This window comes from Sceloporus occidentalis, unplaced genomic scaffold (assembly GCF_023333645.1).
Source record: "Sceloporus occidentalis isolate IW3139 unplaced genomic scaffold, rSceOcc1.0.p SCAF_167, whole genome shotgun sequence".
Lineage (NCBI taxonomy): Eukaryota > Metazoa > Chordata > Lepidosauria > Squamata > Phrynosomatidae > Sceloporus > Sceloporus occidentalis.
Genome location: NW_028317147.1, coordinates 1,536,816 through 1,561,021, shown reverse-complemented (window position 1 = coordinate 1,561,021; position 24,206 = coordinate 1,536,816). Strand labels below are relative to the sequence as shown.

The window sequence follows — 24,206 nt, the reverse complement described above, 5'->3', positions numbered from 1 at the left end:
ATGAATATATATTGTTATATAGCGCTGTGCAAATTGTTGGCGCGATATAAATAAAATATATTATACCTGCTATTTAATATTATTGCGCACCATATCGGGCACTCTATGTATTTGTTTCAATGCGATTGAAATGTTAAAATGTAATGAGTGATAGTACATTAATATCTTGTCTTTTCAATAAACAGTACATATGTTTTATTACAAGAAACACTTTCCTTAGTTTTCACACCTCGCAAGACTACTGACCCATCACTCTGAATGATGCCTATTAATAAGATCAATGGAGATGAGTTTGTTACATGTAATTACGTGTATTGACTGCTGCTCTTAAATCACTGAACCCTGGAAATGATGCATTCTTTAGTGTCTTGCTTCCTTAGACGTTAATGAATATGCACCGTTTCTCATGATATATGGCTATCATGCCTACATGTCCTTTTAAGTGTCTGATTCATTTCTAATTGCCTCACGCCGTTCTTATAGAACATTAAGCCCATAGTGAAATGGGAAATATATCTTGCTTAGAGTAGCGACATGGATGATGCATCACATACATGTGGGATAAGTGAATGCTTTTTGTAGGAAGATACAGAAAAATAAGAAGGAACGCGACAGAGGCTAAATGGCTACATTGCAGCGAGGATTCCCTTCTCCGGTAGGCATTTGGGTTTAGTAGCTCCGCATCATCTCAGGAAGTATTATGGGAACTGCTGCGTAAATTGGTGGCGCTGTATAGATAAAAGTTAATAATAATGTTAGAAACCCACTTTATACGTATATCATGGGAACGGCCTTCTTACGATTATTCCTCCTTGGTGTCGGCCTTTGTAGAGGGGGCTGAAGAGACAGAAGAGGGCAATAAGGGCAGCACATGTATTAAAAGCAGTTTTACCACATATGCTGATGTCCTTTCTAGGGTATATGGACACATGGTGCTATTTGGAACCAGGCCATTGTTCAGATGTGTCACACAAACATTGACAGATAAGGTCCCACCAACCCTTTGTTTCGTCCGCCATTATCAAAGCTGCTCTCCACCCGGACGGAGTCCTGCTTAATTTTGGACAACCTTTGTTCCTTTAACCTTTAGTAAATATTTACCAGGCAATAAAGCTGTTTTCGCTCTACTTTTCTCACAATTCAGTCGTATTCATTGTGATTTCAAAGCCAGCTCGGCTGGCGGTTACCCTCTTCACCCCCTCGCGACTCTATATGAGTGTGAGAATGAATCGCTAGGAGATCTGAAATCGCTCTTTGTGTGTCACACTAAATGTCTTTTGCATATACTTTCGGATGTACCTGACCATCTTCTAGCCGGCGTCCCGTGAATCTTTTGGAGTTCCTCTTGTGAAATTGAAGCTGCTATGAGAAGCGAGCTTCACAACGGATGCCCCATCTTTTACCCATGTTCTGGGGAGACATTCCTGTCTACAGGTGTCTGTTATCATTGCCGCATTATGGTGGGGAGTTATCACTGTGTTACACACACAACTGCCCCTGGTGCGAACTGTGGCCATCGGCTTCTCTTCTAGAGCCCCTAGAAATGGTCTTTACTAACAGGGTCTCATGGGTTTCCTCACTCCCATTGAACTCCTTGCCACTTTGTCTTCATTACAGTTGCATACCAGTTGTTATCTTTATTGTCTAGAGTATGTTGTGATATTCAGTACAAGAACACGGCATTTGACTTAGATTCATGTTGTTGAGATATGTTGGTGATGTCCATTGTCTGGGCCGTATTACACATACGTCACACTTTGCCTGTAATGTATGTATAATGCATGCGTTCCAAGGTAAGATTACGCCATATTATAAATGAGTATTATGTTCCAGATCGGGCAGATGGAGCATATTGGGGTTGTAGGCTTGGAGTCTCGTTCCAGATGCCATGCTGTAAGCGACACAGACAGCGAAGCTTCTTGTAACGTTTCAGGCACACGCTGTGCTCATAGTACCGGACGGAGAGGGAGCTCTGCCAGCCCGATGAAGTCATCTGATCGAAGCAACTGGTTTCCAACGTTCAGCTGCAATCTGTTTTACAATAAATTCTTTAAAAAAAAAATACTCAAGAGGAAACGTAGTTTGTTTAAAGATTACCTTTTGTGTTAAGGGCTTGAAACATCACGGCTAGAAATAATAACAGTGCCGCTTGCTTTGGAAAATATACAAGCCGAGCAAATTGGCCGAGTGTCAGTCACGTTGTGATTCATTTGTAATGTAACGCTGCTTTGCAGAACAGGCTCCAGGCGAGATGTATTACTCTGTAAAAGGCAATAAACAACACAACAGTGTCTCAACACACTTCTAGCGTCCCATTAAAATGATGCCACCAAGAAACTCTGCCTCCTTTGGCCGCCTTCTCATCTCAGTTTCACTGCAAGCGCTGAGCGCATTACGTCCTCTCCTGCCCAAATGTACCGCACTCCCTGTGTCCTGTTTATCCATTGTCCAGCCTTCTGAAATATGATGGTGCACTATAAATCAAGAAAGATATCCTGGCAGAACCCCGTGTGTGTGTGTGTGTGCATACGTGTTAAATTATGAGTGCTGAATAACAGGCATGAACTTGAATATTGACTGAGTTTTAGTATCTGTCCCTGTACATGATTTCTTCGGAATACATACTCAATGTGCCGTTTTCCCCGTTCTCGTTCGTTTCTCTGAATGCAGCTGTTGGGTTTTTGTGTCTTCGAGCTTTCTAGTGAATTCCGAGCAGGTGGAGAGGGCTCTAGCCGGGAAGGGAAGGGGAGAGGCGGCTCCGCATGGCGAATACTCCCTGATTATAGTCTTCTGACACGTTTCATGGAGCCTTTCACTGCCTCTATTATTACAAGAGCGGCTCATGCCTATAAACCGAGAGGGAAGTTTGTAATTGCCAGTGACTGCATTTTGCATAATTAAGCACATAAAGATTTCTTTCCATTGAGATATTGCCTGCCCGGTGGAAGGATAATATACTTGCGTATAAGGGAACCATTGTATTGTATAAGGAATAGCTCTTTTGGTTATTAACACAGCAAAGGTTTTTTTTTATTAGTATTATAATTATTATTATGAAGAAACCCATGGGAAAAAAACCAAAACCATAGCCCCAAATTCTGCTATTACTTGCATTGAAATGGCAAAATATGTTGAGTGCAAACAACGATACTTTTAATCATTTTAATATTTGTGGTGTCGATGCACCATCAATGGTTAATTATTTAATGCAGTGGATGATGCATGTGAGAACAGCCTCCATTTTGCTTTTGCTCTAAAACTTTTGCTTTTATTGACTGTGAATGTTAAATATTTATTTAATGCTGGTAATAGCGCGAGCTGTACGGTTGATGTAGATGGAGTACTAGCGTCCAGGGTATGTGCCGTCGCTAACGTTTCCCGCTCTTTTCTTCCTCTAGCTCCCTGCTGATTTCACCAAGCTGCACATTACCGACAGTCTACATCCACAGGTGACCCAGGTGTCTTCCAGCCATTCGGGATGTAGCATCACCAGTGATTCCGGGAGCAGCAGCCTGTCTGATATCTACCAGGTACGCTGACGTAACCGCCACAATTTATATATATATATATATATATATATATATATATTATATATACTCATTCCCACTAAACACGGCTGACTGGATGGGCCATCAAATTCCATCCATCACGTAAGGGATAGAATTATGTAAATTTGAGAACATTTAAAGTGTTTCTTTACATTTGCTGACAAATACAGGCAGTTGATATTGTCTCTTAGGTTTTTTGGCATTGGATACAATTCTGTAAAGCAAAATAGGGAGGTTGCATCGTTATTCCTGTGTAAATGATGTTCGCTCATTAGCATAAAATACATGCATGTATTGGCGAGCCAACTCAAGTTTTCAGCCTCTTCAATTTATGTTGTGTAATAAATAAAATAAGAGGTACAAAACCGATCCCATTTGCTATCTTCATAAAAACACTTTTTCTGGATTTTCATTTCTAGCTGGGATATTTTGTGAATAAAATAATCCGGCCGTTTTGTTGGCTGGGGTTTTGAATAAATTACCCTGGTCTGTGGTTTGTATCTGCGCTCACCTTTCATTTTCTCTAAACTGGTATATAGAATGGGTTCTAACCCTGAGAGCTGGCAAACGTCTAAAAGCAATGGCTGTGCATTACCCAAGGTCCATTAACACTCTTGGCTCTCAATACGAGACCCTGCTCCTTTGCGCATGTTCTTTTCACATATTGTTGTTCTTGTACCTGCGGTGGTCATGTTCAGCCCTGCATGATGTTCGCAGGGAAACGGTTGTTTGATTAAAGCATACTAAGTCAGTCAAATGAAATGTATATTATTTTGCTACCTATTATTTTACGTTGCGTACATCACGTAGTGAGATCATTGTAGGAGTGGAGGGCTTTCTAGAATACACAGTTCAAGCCCCCGATAACCTGAGGTTCTAATGTTAACCCCTTAAGGACCGGGCTCGTTTTTTTCTTTTTGTACCCTGTGGGACCGAGGCTGTTTTAATACTTTTGTGGTGCTTGTCTTCAGCTGTAATTTTCTCCTCACCCATTTAGTGTACCCACATAAGTTATATATTGTTTTTTTCAGGACAAGATGGGCTTTCTTCAGATACCATTTTGATCTTATCTTATTTACTATAAAAAAAATATGCTGAAAAATTGAAAAAAAAACATTTTATGACTTTTATTTGAAAAATCTTTTACTCACCTAAAAAAGCAAGTAAAAAAACTAGCTAAATAGATTCTACTACTTGTCCTGAGTTTAGAAATACCCAATGTTTTTTTGCTGTTTTTTGTAAGTTATAGGGCAATAAGTACAAGCAGCGTTTTATGAAACCTTTTTTAACAAATCTGGTCAGTCTGCCTCCATCTCCTCTTTGGAACATCTTTAAAGCCCGTTAACTCAATTTAACCCCGTCAAACCATATATTTTTGAAAACTAGACACCCCCAGGGTATTTCAAATGCTGTTATTTTAACCCTTTCCATGCAACAGTTATACAACCACACTTTGTCAAACTTTGTAATAGTATTTTTTTTCACACAAATTGTACTTTAGTTATAGATATACAGGTTCTGGTATATGTCACTGTCAAACAACACCCTAATGTGTGTTCAGGAACATCTCCTGAGTGCAGCGATACCCCACATGCATGGGTTTGTCGGGTTGTTTGAGATTTAAAATGCCACATTTGGGAAGTGTGCTTTTTTTTCTCCATTTTGGTCAGTCTGTACCTATGCCCTATCTTTGAGCTCAGCCACTCCAATTTACCCCATCAGCCATTTTTTTTTTATATTAGACACCCCTTGGGTATTTGAAGTGCTTTTATTTTAACTCTTTGTTGAGATTTTTGAGAAATTTTAGCACTTGCTCAAAATAATAAACTTTATTTTTTTATTTTATTTTTTTTTAATACTTTTTTTTATATTTTTTTTTACACATTTTGCTGGTACTGGATGGTTCATCTAGTGACATCACTGCATAATTATTTTTAAATGTTAGCACTTGTTTGTTTTTTTTCCCATTTTTTTATTATTTTTTGAATATTTTACTAATCACATTGTGATTAGAAAGCTGGGCTCCATTGACTTGCATGGTTGAATGCAGTACCTGTATTCAACCTGCAAGTGGAGCCAGAGTTCTCTAGAGGGTCTGGAGACCGTCTAGCGAACTCTTTCGTCTTTATTGTTTTTTTTTCCCGGGCTGCCGCCATCTTGCTGATGGCGAAGATCACCGGCAGCTGTGGCTGTGACCGCTCTCCGGAGCGGTCACAGCCCATCCAGAGGTAAGTGTTTGGTGTCACTGGATGCCTCCTGATCGAGGCATTCCAGCGACACCATTTAAGTTTAGGAGGTGATCGTTGATCGCCTCCTAAACGCTGTTGATGCCGCGGAGATGCTGATCTCGGCCTTGCTGAATGCCTCGACATAGAGGCATTACAGTAACGCCGCTTAAGCGTAGAAAGTGATCGTTGATCACTTTCTAAGCTTATTTAATATTTTGACGGTTCAGGACCATCAAAGGTCATTACGTGACCGTTTTTCCATGACGGTCCTGAACCGGCAAAGGTCGTTAAGGGGTTAATCTATCGTGCATGGGCTTACCTGAGATCTGCTTATCTGTATATATTGATTGGTCCGACTTACTACAGCAGTTTTACTGTCTAATACAACATACGCACCCACTTAAAGTATGTGCTACCGAACTGACCAAAAAGCACCCATGTATTCGGGGTCTAGCGCAGGAATGTGCAGTTCCGGGCGCCGGGAAGGCAGCAAGGTTAGGATACAGATCCCCCGCAGCGCTGCAGGGGACCTGCATCCTACTCTCCGATACGCTGAGACAGCCTCCCCTGCCAGCACTTTCCACGAGGGGTGGTGCCAGCACGGGAGATTGTAAAAGCACATCGTGCAGACGTGCCGGCAGCGGAGGTTGTTTATGCTCGCATCGCCGCGGCCGGTGAACGTCTGCACGATGCGCTTTAACAATCTCCCTTGCTGGCACTTCCCACGGGGGAAGTGGCGACACCGGAAGTTGTCCACGCATATCGCGCAGATGTCCCCCGCAGGAGTCTGCATTGGTAAGTCTAGGGGGCAGAGTGGCAGCATATCTCGGGGGGTGGGGGGCACAGAGTGGCAGCATATCTCGGGGGGGGGGCACAGAGTGGCAGCATATCTATTCCACTAAATAGTTTTTTTCTGAGAATCTAAATTTTTCTTTAAAAAAGCACCTAACATGTAGGGTGTGGCCTATAATCAAGCCAATACGGTACAGCTGACCATTACAACAGCAGGGACTTTTATGACATCACTTTCTAAATACATAGAAATTAACATGTAGTTGATCCCTCATTTTCAGCTATAACAGCTTCCATTCTTCTGGGAAGGCTTTCCACAAGATTTTGGAGAGTTTCTGTGGAAATGTTTGCCCTTCATCCAGTAGAGAATTTGTGAGGTCAGGCACTGATGTTGGATGAGAAGGCCTCGCTCTCAATCTCTGTTCCGGTTCATCCTAAAGATGTCCAATGGGGTTGAGGTCAGAGCTCTGTTCGGGGCAGTCAAGTTCTTTCACACCAAACTCATCCAACCATATCTTCATGGACCTTGCTTTGTGTGCTGGGGCCCAGTCATGCTGGAATAGAAATGGTCTTCCCCAAACTGTTCCAACAAAGCGGGAAGCATAACATTGTGCAAAATGCCCTTTTTGGACAATGCTATGCGGCAATCCCTTTTATAAAGGATATAATAGTTCTCCTACCTGCCCCACTTCCCCAAATTAGCGCTTCATGGATCTGGAATATGCCTATTTGGCGATATAATTAGGGCTGCAACTAACGATTATTTTCATAATCGATTAGTTGGCCGATTATTTTTTCGATTAATCGATTAATCGGATAAAAAAATGAATGTAAATTTTTCATTTATTTAAAATAATTTAATAAACAAATTGTTAAATACAAACATCAGAATAAAAAAAAACTTTGATAAAATACATTTCTTGTCTTTATTTCCCAACCAGCCCCCCCCAATTTATGCACGTTTGAGCCCAGGCTTGCCACGCTGCCTCCCACATATGCCACGCCACGCTGCCTCCCACATATGCCACTCCACGCTGCCTCCCACATATGCCACTCCACGCTGCCTCCCACATATTCCACTCCACGCTGCCCCCCACATATACCACTCCACGCTGCCTCCCACATATACCACTCCACGCTGCCTCCCACATATGCCACGCCACGCTGCCTCCCACATATGCCACTCCACGCTGCCTCCCACATATGCCACTCCACGCTGCCTCCCACATATGCCATGCTGCCTCCCACATATGCCACGCTGCCTCCCACATGTGCCACTCCACGCTGCCTCCCACATATACCACTCCACTCTGCCTCCCACATATGCCACGCTACCTCCCACATATACCATTCCACGCTGCCTCCCAAATATACCATTCCACGCTGCCTCCCACATATGCCACTCCACACTGCCTCCCACATATGCCATTCCACGCTGCATCCCACATATGCCACTGCACGCTGCCTCCCACATATGCCACTCCACCCCTACATATGCCACTGTGCCTGATACGCCTTATACCCCCTGATACACCACTCCATCCTCCCCAGACATGCCACACTACCTCCCAGACATGCCACGCTGCCCTCCCCACATATGCCACTCCAGTCTACCCCCAGATATGCCACTGTGGCCCCAGATATGCCTTATACACCCTGATACACCACTCCGTCCTCCCCAGACATGCCACACTGCCCTCCCCACATATGCCTTATATACCGTATATGCCTTATACCCCCGGATATGTCTCTCCGTCCTCCCCTGATATGCCTTATACCCCCCCCAGATATCTCATGGTGCCCTCATAGAGTCACAGACCCGTTCACATCACACTGACATACTTTTTTAAATAAGTACTGGGTTAATCTTCACTGCCCCAGGATTTAGATTCCCCTTAGTTTGGCCCCCCTTTATCTCTAACTGCACCTTAAGTTAACTTTATTAAATTAATCAAATTAACCCTCAGTCCTCATCATTAAATTAACCCTAAACACCCCATTAACCATAACTGCCCCTAAATTAACCCTAAACACCCCATTAACCATAACTGCCCCTAAATTAACCCTAAACACCCCATTAACCACAGCATCCCCTAAATTAACCCTAAAGACCCTGTCAACCACAACAGCCCCTAAATTAACCTTAAACATACCATTAACCACAACTGCCTCAAATTAACCCCAAACACCCCATTAACCACAGCTACTCCTAAATTAACCCTAAACACCCCATTAACCATAGCTGCCCCTAAACACCCCATTAACCATAACTTCCCCTAAATTAACCCTAAACACCCCATTAACCATAACTGCCCCTAAATTAACTCCCACTTACCCTAACTTTCAGCAGCCCAAATATTAATTTTATACTTACAGTTAGATGAGTGTCACAGCCATGTGGTTCTGGCCTTCTGGGAGAAGGAAGGGGGCGGGGCAAGTTGTCACAGTGATTACAGGGAGGGGCTGGTAAGTAGGAGCTGCTGCTGTGAGTCAGACTAAACGGATTATATAATGAGGGGTATTTTTCAGAGCGTTTGCTCTGAAAAAACCCTCATTTTATAATCGATAATAATCGATTCAACTAATCGATAATGAAATTCGTCGGCAACGAATTTCATTATCGATTATTATCGATTTTATCGATTAGTTGTTGCAGCCCTAGATATAATTAACATGCAGTTATGTACCAGCACGTGATGTGTAGCCAACAAACAATATCACGTGATTTGAGAAACGTTCATACATGGCGGTCTTTTCTATTTCACATCTTCAATCGTTTTCAATTAATGTAAATACATACATATAGACATAACATTTATTGGCAGATTACTGTTTGAACGTGAAGCTGTATTATATAAGTTTCGTCTCAGCTTCGGCCTTTTTTTGGTTTAAGGGCCAGCTCCTTTGTATTTTTTAGCGACCTTGACTGCGTTCTTACTTGTTAGAACATTATCGAGAGGTGTTCTGAATGGCTTCACGTGTGAGAAGGTTACTCTGTCTCGCAGCATTGTGTGAATCCCAAGTACTGATTGAGTTATGGGTCTAGAAAAGCAATTGCTCTTTCAAGGGCCGCTATCAGACCGGTGCAGCCGCTGCGAAGTGTTAAGTGCCATGTGTGCATAATTCATGTGTAGCTATTTATGTCAGGCTTCCGTTGTATCGTGGCGTGTATTGACTTGGAAGGTGTTGAAGAAAGAGTTACGTGAATGACAGACACTTTTCTCTGCCTAGCCCATCTACACACACAGATGTAACCCTTAAAAGCCCCACATAGTTTTCCATAGATCCATTTTACAGTAACAATTTCACTCAAATGATCAACCATTTAAACTTTTACCTTGGTGGTAATGATGTGGCCTTGAACAATGTCCTGCTGCCCATAGTGGAACCAAACGTTACATTTAACGTGAAAACATTTACATTTTAATACCATATGTCTGTTGTAGGCACCAATATATATTCTTGTATGTATACCAGAGAGATCTAAAACTGAGTTATTTAGGTTTAGGAGCCCAAATGTGTCTCAATCTAAATCCTCTGTGGTTCTGATGACATTTCTGCTGTTTTTGCCATTCAATGAAAAGTACACTTGTAAAAATAGCAAAATACCTTGAAATATCTTTAGGGTCTAACAAGATTTTCAATCAAGCCGCTAAATTGCCAACTGATCAGCCACATAACATAATTGCCCCTTGATAGACATTACTGCCACATTTTTGGCTTCAGGAGTATGCATCTTAATTTGCATTAATGACCATTTATAGTCTTATGATTAATCGTAAAAAAAACCCATTTAATTAAAATGGATTAGTGCATTTTAACAGAATATCCTCATGCATATTCAACATAGTATAAATAAACCAGCTAGCCATGACTTATCATGAGGAGTATGGGGGGGGGGGGGTCTGTCCTCTCAAAAAAAATCCCACTTTCACAGCCTGCAAATCACCGGGAAGTGTGATTCCCCACGCCTAATGAGCGTGTTGATTAAATACGAATCTTGATGAGTTTTTGCATTTTGGTGACGTTACCTTGGATATTGCCACAAGATATAAAGGCGTTGGGGAAAGGACAGCTGTTTGTAGTGAAAATAGCATCACAGACCGATCTTTATTTGAATAAATCATGAAACTGGATCTTCAGATGCCTCCCAGCATTGATCTCATAATAGAACTCTTTAAATATTCATTTTGCTGCTAAATTTTGTATGTCTAGCATTTTGCTTGGAAGAAGTGCTTATTAAGGACAAGACACGCTTGTTTGGTTAAAGAAGTGAAAGGGTACGACCATTCATAGAATCCAACGTAGGGCAATAGGTGCACCCGAAGCTGTAATGATTTAGATAATGTAAAGATGACCGAGATCGATCAGATTAATGTATGTCATAAATAACGGTTGGCATTGTAAGTGAGTGGCCGCTTCCATTTTATTCTAGTTACTAAAGTCTAGTTTTGAGAGTCTTCTCCATCTTATGTTGAAGACAAAATCCACTTAGGTTCTTCGGGTTTCTTGAAAGTATCTCTTAGTTTACCCGCATGTACAGCTATGTTAGATTACTGATGCGGACACAGCGATGATTCCCTTCAACGGGCAAATTTGCTTTATTTGGGTTGAAGAAAGGGGTTCTCAGACTTGGCACCACTGGGTGCAAATGTGATGCCATCTATGTACTCTTCAACATTCCCAAATTGTTAAAAAAATAATATATATATATATATATATATATATATATATATATATAATCGCTGCATACATTGTTGGCACTATATAAATAAAATGTAATAATAATATTAACATTGTTAGTTTAATACTAAACTTCTGGTTTAAATTCTGAATGAGATGTTCTTTCTTGCTACCAAGCTAACCTCTGTACATTATCTTTTCAAGACACGCATCCTGTATTTAGCGTTTCTCTACCTTTTTGGCTCTTGTCTGGAGACCACAGTATAAACCTTTTCATTTTGGCTGTGTGGAGACAGTGAGTATAGCCTGGCTCGTCTTTAGAAGCGAGCCCCGGCATAGCAGAAGATGAGCTGGATCCAGAACCTGGGTTAGCGTTTGTGTAACGGCACGTGGGCTAAGCCCCCCACTCAGCAAAAAATGCAAAGGGAGTTGATTGGGGCATCTCAACTGGATGGTGATTTTTTATTTTTAGATCTTTCCATTAAAATTAGACATCATTTTTGTAAATTATAAAGATAATGTTTATTATAGATCCGATTTGCTTTGAAGAACAATACAGTCCACGGTTTGTATTTAATTTAAGATGGCTATAAACATACCCATATTTTCCTGTATTACTTCATGTACTCTATCAGGTGTACTAAGCGCTTTACGGTTTACGTTCTAATAAAAGGAAAGGCAGAATAAATGCGGTCGTATAAGAAGTACAGTGGGCTGCAGACCTTTCGATTGGGGTGCGATGGCTATAATTTGACTGCGGGGTATTTGCATAAAACGATCCTTTTTCATAAAAGTACACAGTGCTGCTGATCTGCAGTAAGTCCATTAAATGTGTTGCACTTTTCCGGGTGACATGAAAACCGTATTAGAATGGACTGTTTAAGACAGATGCTTCCAATCTCTGAATACAGCAGCTGCAGTCCACATGTTCGCCCGTTCATATTTGTCTTTAACTTGGGATTCTTGGGAGCCTGCTCTGGAATTATTAGAATTCTTCAGGAAAGAGGCCTTTATGAAAGCGCGAGTGTCCCCAATCAATGCTCCTTATATTCTATATAAATAATAAATAATAGAAATGCTGACTCAGGCTCAGGAAATGCTGACCTACTTTCTCAAGGAGTAAACCTGTGACCTGTTTTCGAATTCACCTTTTGGATTATTCCACCCCAAGGCTTGGCTGCCGCTGGATACACGGTAGCAACCGATGGCAGCTGCTTACTCTCTGTGGCAGCCAAGGAAAGACTGCATTACTGCAGGCAAATTGAATGTCGGTTCATTATGTCCCCAGCAGGAGCGTTGTCACACTCATCTGTTTCCCGGAATATTCCGATAAGGAATTCTGATTTCATTAACTGTTCCACTGCTGGGTGGGCCTGTAGCGTGAAGGAAAGGGCAATACATTGGTTTGCATCAGTGTTGAAGGGATTCTTAGTCGGTGCCTTTTGTTTGTAAAGAAAGCTATATTTAATGTAATATTGCTAGAAGAAAAGTGTTTGGTGTAACTAGAGCCCTAAGGAGAGGAAAGGGACCTCATTCCATTTGCTTTCACAGTCTCCCTCGCTCCCAGGTTAGCGTTTTTCATGCACACAATGAATCGGTCTTCTCCGTGTCATGCGCAGCATAGCACAGCGTAGGACGGGAGAAAGCCCGTCGGTCTCAGAAGATTTGTTTGCCCTCGAATCGGTTCCCCCTCGGTGGCCGTGGGGCTTTGTGATAATCTTCCAGGACCTGGGACTAAATTCAAGGTCGGGCACACAGGTAGATCAAACTTGACTACGAAAGCCGTGTAGCGAGCCGAGCGCAGGAAACCAAAATTCAGGATTGTCGGGTCGAACACGGGAGCAATAGAATGCCCTGAGAGCAGGGTGTAGCGCTTCTCTGATGGCTTACATGGGGAAAGTAAGAAAAAGGTGCCAATTTCCAAATTGAAATGAACGGAGCCGGCAGGGGCCTTTCCTGTCGGCACGGGTAAGTAAGACTCAAACTTATAATAAACAAGGAATGTCCAGTGTATAATGTTTACTTAAATATATATTAAATAAGGAGAGCAAGGAGACCTACACATACGGGGAGAACAGAGTGACTGTACCATTTCCTTTGCCTTTTTTTCCAAAAGCTCACTGATTAGAGTACACTGATTTTTTTTATCTTTTTTTCATGTTGTTAAGGCCACAGAAAGTGAGCCCGGAGATATGGACCTAAGTGGGCTGCCAGAGACCGCTGTGGACTCAGAAGATGATGACGATGAAGAGGATATTGAGAGGGCTTCAGACCCCTTGATGAGCAGAGACATTGTCAGAGACTGCTTGGAGAAGGACCCGATAGACAGGACAGACGATGACATTGGTAAAAAATCAAAAACAAAATAGGTTACACGACTGTGGGGAATATATATATCATGTCATCTGACAAACATCATTCTGATTAAAATCTGGGGAGTAGTGAGATTATAGTGTGTCATTTATACACTTAAACTCATTAAAAAAAACCCCACAAGATTCATGCGATATGGATGGTTTATTGTTATAGCATAAATTCCCAGTTGATGAGTATATTAAACTTACGGAACCTGGCTATTTGTTTAAAAATCTGTTATGACCCAATGAAGCCAAATGCATACGTGTTATTCCCCACCCTTACTTTGTGCATTTTTAAACGTGTTTCATTTGTTCCTCACGTTCGTTCTTTGTGTGCTCTGTTAGCTGGAGTGGGACCCTAAAAAAATCAAACAGGCAGTTTGCTATTTCTGCTGAGCAATTAAATGTTCTCTCCATGAGGTTCTTTTAACGGAAGTGTCTTCAGTAAAACAGAGCTGGCACTGTAGGGATAGATGTGGACCGCGCTTAGAAACGTGAATTTGACTGCAATGAGATGTGTGTTTACACAGTTAGCATTGTGGTTGTTTTTTTATACAGAATATTGAGTCTGATGTAGTCCAACCAGCATTTTGATTCGCATATGATCCAATTTGTTGTGTTTTTCTACAGAACAACTCCTGGAATTCATGCACCAGCTGCCTGCTTTTGCCAACATGACCATGTCAGTGAGACGCGAGCTTTGTGCGGTCATGGTGTTCGCTGTGGTGGAGCGAGCCGGAACCGTTGTGCTCAACGATGGCGAGGAGGTCAGTGAACAGTCTTGATTTGGTTGGGCACAACGTTGTGTGTTTCTGTCCTAGAGAAAGACCGGTGTGAATCCAGTTGCCTTTACTGATACTTTTCTCCTTCCGTCTCCTTGGGTCTTTGTCACATTCAGCTCGTGTCTTCATGGTTTCTTTCTAATTCCTGGTTTGTCTTCTACTCCTGTCTCATACGCCCAACTTCCCCAGCCTATATCCGACTTCTAACAACGTGGGACTGAAGTGGCAAAATCCAGATTGCCTGCTTTGTCTGCCGTTTCACTTTGAATGCCTATCCAAATCCACTCCTCAAATAACGAAGTAGTCAAGTTCAGGGGCCGACAGATTTAAGAGTCAGCAAAAAATTTGCCCCCAATCGTGTTTTATATATTATATATTATTATTATATAATACACACACATGGGCCCATCTTCTCCATTGGTTTATCTTTCTACTGGCCCCTGTGTAGGTACATACAGAGCGCAGGTCATCCAGACACGTTACGTATAGATACATAGATAGTATGTCTGTATGTACACACAGGACCATGTAAAAGATGAACTAAAGGAGAAGGCAGGTAACATATAGGAAAGTGAAATATATATATATATATATATATATATATATATATATATATATATATATATATATATATATATATATATATAATGTAAATATGTAAAAGCAGTCCTTACAGGCGACGAGGCCTGATACACAGGTACTGGGTACCTCCCAGGCGACCTGAGTGGATGGTGAAACCTTCAGATTGTGGCACATTTATTCCTTATAAGCAATAATATTTACAATAAGACACACGGGGGTAACGCAGAACGTCGTTGAATTGTTTTCAGACAGCTTTCACGGCTTTTTTATTTTGAAACAGAGGCAGTTTCCAGTACATTGAACTTTTCCAGTATAAGTCACTGGTCAGACTTTTAAGGTTGGAATATATTTGTCTGAACCTATATTTAATTGACAATGACAATTGTCCGTTTTCGTAGAGCTATTGCTGAAAAGACTTCATGGTAAAAAGTCTTCATGCGCTCCCTTAGGCTTGCTTGGTACCAATAAGTAAAATACCCTCAAATTTAGCTTATACCCCAAATGTTTACATAGAGATTTTTCCTATGTAAGAATTATCATCCCGTCCATTGTGTCTGCGTGCTTTATTATTTTTATTAAATAATTGTTTGAAAATAGGGCTGTAACTAGTGATTATTTTAAAAATCGATTAGTTGGCCAATTATTTTTTCGATTAATTGGATAAAAAAATAAATGAACATTTTTCATTTATTTAAAATAATTTAATAAACAAACAGGATGTTAAAAACAAAAAGTAGTATAAAAAAAAACTTTCAGAAAAATGCATTACTTGTTTTTATTTCCCAACCTGCCCCCCCCCCTCCCAATTGTGCCCAGGCTTGCCACACTGCCTCCCAGGTATGCCACCCCCCCCCCCAGATATGCCACACACACCCCAGTGACTGCAGGGAGAGACTGGTAAATAGTTACTGCCGTAAGCGAGATTGAATGAACCGGATTATCAAACGAAAGGTATCCAACTAATCGATAATGAAATTCGTTGGCAACGATTTTTATTATGGATTTTATCGATTAGTTGTTGCAGTCCTATTTGAAAATAAGTGAACCGAGGCTTCATGCATTGCCATGAGCTTGTATTACGTGACTGCTCCGCGTGTAACGTTAGGGTCAGCTCTTTGTTTAGTCATTCTGATGGGTCTAGTAAGATGTTAATTTGTTTTTTTCTGCGTTTTTGGCCTTGTAGCTTGACTCCTGGTCGGTTATTTTGAACGGCTCTGTAGAAGTGACATACCCGGAGGGGAGAGCAGAAATGCTTTGCATGGGGAATTGCTTTGGCGTCTCTCCAACCATGGAGAAGGAACACATGAAGGGAGTGATGAGAACCAAAGTGGACGACTGCCAGGTATGTAGGTGAAGCACAGACACAAGCTGCCAGTATAGTTGCAGCACATCATACGATGCTTAATGGCGAGTTGCGAATGCTACTGTATCACTTAATGCTGTCCTTGCTCAGTAAATGTACAAATCCAATGTTGTGGGGATCTCGTTATTGTTTAAACTTATTGATAAAATGTTCTTATGTACTGTGTGATGATACCCAACACGGCATATGCTGCAAATGTTGCGCTTGAGAATAATTTAAGGACATTTAGTAGGATGCCGCTCCTTTTAATGTACGTGTCTGGAAATAAGCAGTCATTGGGTTTTATGTTGCCTTCGAGTTCCGGTTAAGCTTCCCCTTTTCCATCTAAACTTGGTATACCACACTGCCTTCATTAGATTGGCTTATTGTACATAAACATCAAGTGAGGTTTCCCAACCATGGCATCTGAAGAGCGGAATATTAAAAGCTTCATTGTAACTGGTAAACAAACCGAATGGCTGTGAAGTCAGGGGATAACTATAGACGGCATCTGTCGCTGTCATCCGAAGGCAGACACAAGCCCTTTTTTGACATTTTGCACTATGTCTCACGGGTAGCTGAAATACTCTGAATAAAATATCTGCAGAACCTTTTCGGTGCACTGAAACTGTGAATATTGCGCCTGTAACATGACTTGGTTAATGCATTTGTGAGAACAGACGCATCAGAACAGACCTGTTGATTCTTATGTGCCTGTATTTTGGTCCATTTTTTGTTGAAATGGGTAAATTATAACGTAATGCAGGATTATATGTTTAAGGCTTTTTTTCCTGTTAATTTTTCATATATCCCCCATGCTGCTTCTCCAGTTTGTGTGCATAGCCCAGCAGGATTACTGCCGCATCCTCAATCAAGTGGAAAAGAACATGCAGAAAGTGGAGGAGGAGGGTGAAATTGTGATGGTGAAAGAGCACCGAGAGCTGGATCGCACTGGGACAAGAAAAGGTCACATTGTCATCAAGGTAACGGAGGATAAATGCTTTGAGAAGATTAATTGGGAAGATATTTTTTAAAGTTTGGTTATTTACTCTATTCACTCAAGCCATTATAAATTATAGCAACCTGATCTATAAATAGTCTCTTAGGGACCATGCAAGCTGTTAATTCATTGTATGTAACCTTTGGCGTGTATGTGTTACTTTTTTCTTATTTCTATTGACTCAACATATTTTTTAATTGGAGTAAACATTTGCATCGCATTTGTTTCTTGACAGGGGACATCAGAACGTCTAACAATGCATCTGGTGGAAGAACATTCTGTGGTTGACCCTACCTACATTGAAGATTTCCTCTTAACCTATAGGACATTCTTGTCAAGCCCCATGGACGTTGGAAAAAAATTGTTGGAGTGGTTTAATGACCCTAGCCTCAGGGACAAGGTTAGGAACTTGAAAGTTCTTTCTGGTAGCAGGCGGTGATCCCAGAATCCAGTAACTAAACAGAGGAATAACAAAAAAAAACTGTATCACTTGGATGGGGCCCTAATTCGATTCAGCAGTCAGTAATGATCCACAGGCTAAATGAGTCTGGACCTCCAAGCAAAATCTTCACTTGTAACAATTTAACGTGAAGATACCCACCTTATAAGTAGTTGTAGCTCCCAGAAAAGCTTAAAACTTTTTATTTATGAATACCTTTTAAGGTATTGTGTTTCTGTTTGGGTTTTTCCTTTCTATGTGTAAGTAGAGGCTTAGCTTCCCGGAAATCTTCACACGTTTCATAAGATGTAAGACTTTAATGGCATACCTGCTGTGGAAGTCAAGCTGGCGGGAGCATTGTTAGATTTTGAATGCTTGTTGAAAAGAGAAAAATGCTGAGTTGCTAATTAGAAAGTAGAATCTTTTACTTTAGTTATCTCTCTTCATTTAATAAAGTCCCACTCCCAAAATCAGTGTAAAGGGGCCCTGCAACTATCAAATGCACTAAAGTGAATGTGATGATTGGGTTATCCTTTTAAAATAACTTCTCCGATTGAAGCCTAGGCACCTGGAGTAATAGATAAGAAAACTCTATAACTCGAAAACTCCATAACTCTAGTTTTACAGTTTGAGCAAAGTTAAGAAAATGTCATTTTGTGCTTGCAGGTTACACGTGTGGTGCTGCTGTGGGTGAATAATCACTTTAATGACTTTGAAGGTGACCTCGCAATGACTCGTTTTTTAGAGGAATTTGAGAACAACTTGGAACGAGAGGTAATAAGTCTTCTACTAATAATAGTTGCTTACTAGTTATATATAACCATTCCCATGGGTGTATTAAACTTGTATGATTTTTCTGCTGTTTTCTGTTACACATCTAAGGCCATAGAGAGTGTTACCCTTTACAGAACGCCCCAGGGTCACTGTAGAGTGACATAGCTCATGCCTTCATTTTTGTAATGTTTTAGGTTTTAGGTGTCCATTAAATTTTAATGATGTGGTACAAGCAAGGCCATTACATAATTGCCTGGGTAATGTTCTACTCCTTGTATTTACCTTTAAGTACTTTATACTGCTCAGTGTTATTCTGACGGTTTGTAAAGGAACGCTGTAGTCCCTGAAATTTCCCTTTTTTAATGTCATTTTTCAAATGTAAAATTAGCTCCATTATGTAATTAATATGCAATAAAGGTTGGAGTTCTCTAAATATTGCATTTTTTAGTACTTACCATTCCTATTGTATAAAGGACGAGTAATTATCTTATAAATGACAGGAATGTCTTTTTTTTGTTGTTTTGCTTTCTTAGAAAATGGGTGGACACCTGAGATTATTAAATATTGCATGCGCGGCCAAAGCAAAGCGGAGATTGATAACACTCACAAAGCCATCCCGGGAAGCCCCCTTGCCGTTCACCCTACTGGGAGGGTCAGACAAAGGTTTTGGCATCTTTGTAGACAGCGTGGATCCTGGAAGCAAAGCTATGGAGGCTGGCTTAAAGAGAGGGGATCAGGTATGCCAAACATGGAGTTCTTTGCTATTTATAGCTAACAAAGGAACGCTCAATAATTCATGGCAATTAAATATCTGACCGTGGTGATTTCTGCACATTAAAGGGTTGGGGGAAGCTATGGGCAACATCTTTTCTTCAAGAGGAAAAATATCATGATTAATCGGAACGTACTGTTTGCCTTCTCTTTTTAGATACTGGAGGTGAATGGGCAAAACTTTGAAAACATACAGCTTCCCAAGGCGATGGAAATCTTGAAGAACAATACTCATTTGTCTATCACTGTGAAAACCAATTTATTTGGTGAGATGGCTTGTTCTTGCTTTGCATTGCTCTGTGTGCCTGGACAGGCTTGTTCTTGATGTGGAACTCCGCTGATGCTCTGCTAAGCCTTGATGCTTTTCCTTTAGCAAAGGCATCCTAGTTTTGCAATGCATCGAGGACAACCTGCTTGCTGTCCGGTCGTCTCCTGAAGGAGAAAGGGTGTTAAGAAAAATGGTTTATACATAAGCTACAACAACACTTAGAGTTTACAGTATTGGCTGCTGGGAAGGCTTCAGGGTTTATTCACTGAACAGTGGTCAAACATTTCATCTTTGTGACTAAACCATTCATGTGGTTAGTCCTGCCAGGTTTCTCTCGCAAGAAGTTCTGGTTGGCCCTAAATAATGTAGATACAAGACAGGGAACCGATTTGATGCTACATCATGCCGGGTTAATTTAGCCTTATGCATAGTCAATAACGCAAAGTGTTTCAGCTCAATTGCACTCTATTTTAGTGAATAAACTACAGGAGGAAACCACATGCTGACCTGGATAACCCCACTGACCATGACTACCAGTTGCCACAGGCTTCGTTTTTCTGTCCCCTAAATTCCTAATGTGATTATTTTTGATGGTATTCACCATTGGTGATCTGAATACCTATATTGCAAAACTTCATAACCCAATCATTCCTTTTTACTTTTTTGATAGTATTTAAAGAGCTTCTGTCCAGGATGCTGGAAGAAAAAAGAAATAGTGCCCCTCACTTGCCCAAAATTGGTGACATCAAAAAGGCTAGTCGCTATTCTATCCCAGATCTTGCCGTTGATGTGGAGCAAGTTATTGGATTGGAGAAAGTGAGCAAGAAAGGCAAAGCTAATACCGTTGGAGGAAGAAACAAGCTGAAAAAGATTCTCGATAAGACACGGATTAGTATCCTGCCTCAGAAGCCTTACAAGTAAGAGGAGGGTTATTGTCATAATGTGTGCTGCAAAGTGGAGAAAAGATCTGTGTCAGTTTTAAGTGCCGATTGTGAAAAGAATGGCACCTTGTAATGTATAAAATTGCACCTTTACACCGTGCTAGCCAAATTGCTTGTAAATATATCCGAGAAATTGTTTTTGTTCATAGGTTGCCAAGGACAGTGTGTCACAGCATGTTCAGAAATGTGTATAAATATCATTGTGTATACTACCTCAGGTGTGTGAATGACAGGCCCACAACAATTTACACAGCGCTTCTCACCATACATATTCATGCTAATATTCACGTTACGCTGATTCATTGGGTAAAGAGGACCTCGCTACGATGGTTCCATTCAGTGATGAAAAATATCTACAAGACAGTAATTCCCTCTGAAAGAAGACATCGCAACTTCCTACAATAGTTCTCGTTTGTAAAGTGCATGCATTTTGGGTGCGGGGAGCGCATTGCGTGCAAACGGCATTGTGCTAAATTATATTACGCGGGCAGCTCGTGAGCCAGTAAATTGAGTTTGTGGGTATTTTGTCCGTATTTCTGTTGTGTCCAGCCCAAAAATACATTGATCTGCCTGTGTGGTTATTCGTTTTATGTTGTTGGAAGCGATTAACAGTAATAATAGCCATGTTTCCAGCATTTTTATTTTATTTGCACAGTCATCATCATCATAGCTTGATGTGTTGCTTTTCTTTGCAATTTACCCCTTTTATTTTTGACACAATGAAGACAAATGGTTTGAGGGAGATTCTGCAACTATGTGGTCTCATCCCATGCAGGGGTCCTGCCCAACTTAATAAAAAAATATGCTAAACGATGAATTCCAAATTTATGTTGCTGTGCTGCATAGCATGCTTTTTATGGCACTAATTTGTAATTCATTGTTTATCATATTTTGTTAATAGGTCGGGCAAGAGGGTGTTTAATTACAGAGGGGAACACACCCTTCCACAGTTGCGTGCCGCTTCTTGTCTCAAAGCAATAAAATAAGCAAATTGTGATCCGGAGGCCCTTTCAGGATCACATCTATAGAATGCTTTTCAAAGGGTCCGAGGCCTTCCTTTCCTGTGAACGGAACTGAGCTACTCCCTCTCACATTTTATTCCCAGACAACAAAGGTTCTGCTTGGAGATTTCTACACTCACACGGTTTCCTCACATGTTGTTTAAGGACATTTATTTTTTTTGAAAATCTATTTTATTTTAATAACATTGCTGCAGATATCCATAGAAGTTTTTTCCCCTGACAGCAAATCTGCACCTCTAACTACTTAAGCTAGGTTGCATTGAAATGCCAAGGGTCCAAAATAATATTCAGAAAGGACCATTTGGAGGATCCCCCTTGATCCCTTGTACAGTGACAAACAAAAATAAGTGAGACAAATTGTTTATAAATGGAGACAATTTAGTAGGGTGGCTGGTCTCGATAAAAGTGGGCGCCAAGCCAAGATGACTCTAAATGCACAACGCAGAACCATGGGCGTAGGAACCCCTAAAAATCTGGGGGGACAGCATTTTCCCCCATCAGATCCCCACTTTCTCACACTATCTACCCCCTCTCCCCCCCTCACACTTTCTTACTATCTACCCCCCTCCCTTCTCACACTATCTACCCTCTCCCTACCCCCCTTCTCACTAGCTACACTCTCCCTACCCTCCCTTCTCACTAGCTACCCTCTCCCTACCACCCCCTTCACACTCCCTACCCCCCTTCTCACTAGCTACCCTCTCCCTACCCCCCCTTCTCACCCCAGGGGTGTCCAAGTTTTTTCTGCAGTGGGCCACTTCATCAGAATTGTATACGTGTGCGGGCCCCACTCATTTTTCACTGTGAGAAAATATGGCCTTTAATAAAATATGCAGATTAAAATAAAGTAAATGACACAAAACCTTTACTTTTCCTCTCACTGATTTCTGGGCCTAGAAAGTTTTGTGACTACAAATTCAGGACTCAGGATAATTAAAAATGAAATAGTTCTATTTATTCTAGGGATGCACCAAAATGAAAATTCTGGACCAAAACATTCACGGTTCACTTAGCCAAAACCGAAAATGACCCCCCCCCACCTTTAAAAATAATAATAAAAACTCACATTTTTAATAAAAATTAGCAATATGACTTGGCATGATAGGAGTGTGATTGCTAACAGGCACACCCAGGCAGCCAGTACATGCTGGTACAGGGTGGCTGTAAGTGATATGCAGACCCCATACTGCTGGCAGCATCAATACACAAGGGGGGCAGCTAGCTATGTTTCAGCATGTACTGGCTGACTTGGCATGATAGGAGCAATCACAGTCCCATCATGCCTAGGTTCCAGCACTTACACATCCAACCAGTAAATGCTGTAACCTAGGCATGATGGGACTGTGATTGCTGTTAGCAATCACACTCCTATCATGCCAAGCCACTTACAGCCAGCCTGTACTGGCTGATGTGCAGACCCCATACTGCTGGCAGCATCAATACACAAGGGGGGCAGCTAGCTAGGTTTCGGCATGTACTGGCTGACTTGGCATGATAGGAGTGTGATTGCTAACGGCAATCACAGTCCCATCATGCCTAGGTTCCAGCACTTACACATCTATGCTATAACACACACTCATTTCATTAATTCACAGATTCATTCCCTCAATCACGCATACTCATTCAAACACCCCCTTACCTGCACTGCAGCTCCTCGATGCCGCTCACAGGCTTCAGCAGAGGGCGCGGCCTCCCTCTGCTTTCTCTGGTACTGCACAGAGGAAGCAGGATGTGATGTAATGTCACGTGAACTCTGCTGGGTTCCGGTTCCTCTGTGCAGTACAGAAGACCCTCCCACGGGTAAGTAGCAGGGCTCGAGGTGCGGACCGCGTAAGATCGGTTGCCCTGGCTGCCGATCTTACCCGGGCCGCACCTCAAGGTCTCGCGGGCCGCATTTGCTATTGGGGGGGGTTCCTACGGCCCTGGGGGGGATTTCTTAATTATCGGTCCCCCCCACATGAGTTACTGGGAGGGGATCTGTCCCCCCCGGTTCCTACGCTCATGCGCAGAACGCTTAATGAGGTAAAAAAAGAACCCTAAAGTAACAGCTTGAAGGAATCATTGGAACTTGTTAACATCTCTGTTCATGAGTCTACCATACGCAAAACATTGAACAGGCATGGGATCAGTGGCAGGACAACATGGAGGTAACCGCTGCTCTGCAAAAAAAAAAGTTTTGTGGACTGATGAAAGTAAGATTGTACTGTATGAAAAGATCATCCCAACATTAAAGTATGGCGGCAGGAGCATCATGAGTTGGGGCTGCTTTGCTGCCTCTGGGCCTTGTCATCATCAGAGGGACAATTCTTTCCCAAGTTTATCGAGGTATAATACAGGATAATGTCAGAGTAGTTTACGGCCATCTAAGTAAATCTACTACAGAGTGACTTACAAAAAATGGGTTGACCTCAAGAGAACAGATCACACCAGACATCCTCAGAATATGGATATGCAAGTTTCAGGAGTTCTGTAAAGAAAGGATGGTCTTAAACTCCTCCTGAACATTGTTCTGGTCTGATCTGCAGCGCTTGTTTGAGGTTAGGAGGTCAGACCGGTTATCAAGTCCAAGGGTTCACTTGCTTTTTCCCCAGCACTGTGAATGTTTCATGGTGTGTTCGTTAGAATAGTTAGTCTATACTTGTGACTTAAATGTAGGTCAGATCACATTTTATTAACT

General features: G+C 41.6%; 1 protein-coding gene across 3 annotated transcripts in view; it reads left to right on the top strand.

Moving 5' to 3' along the window:
• Positions 1-24,206, top strand: part of LOC149279409 (rap guanine nucleotide exchange factor 2-like) — a 138,123-nt gene that overhangs the window by 103,588 nt on the left and 10,329 nt on the right. For all 3 annotated transcript variants that reach the window (XM_089501231.1, XM_089501230.1, XM_089501229.1), the window contains 10 exons: positions 3,399-3,530; positions 13,420-13,597; positions 14,239-14,375; positions 16,156-16,314; positions 17,145-17,297; positions 17,550-17,714; positions 18,420-18,527; positions 19,061-19,264; positions 19,456-19,564; positions 20,237-20,483. In XM_089501231.1, the coding sequence (XP_089357357.1) occupies positions 3,399-3,530; positions 13,420-13,597; positions 14,239-14,375; positions 16,156-16,314; positions 17,145-17,297; positions 17,550-17,714; positions 18,420-18,527; positions 19,061-19,264; positions 19,456-19,564; positions 20,237-20,483 (1,592 nt within the window). The remainder of the gene's footprint in view (positions 1-3,398; positions 3,531-13,419; positions 13,598-14,238; positions 14,376-16,155; positions 16,315-17,144; positions 17,298-17,549; positions 17,715-18,419; positions 18,528-19,060; positions 19,265-19,455; positions 19,565-20,236; positions 20,484-24,206) is intronic.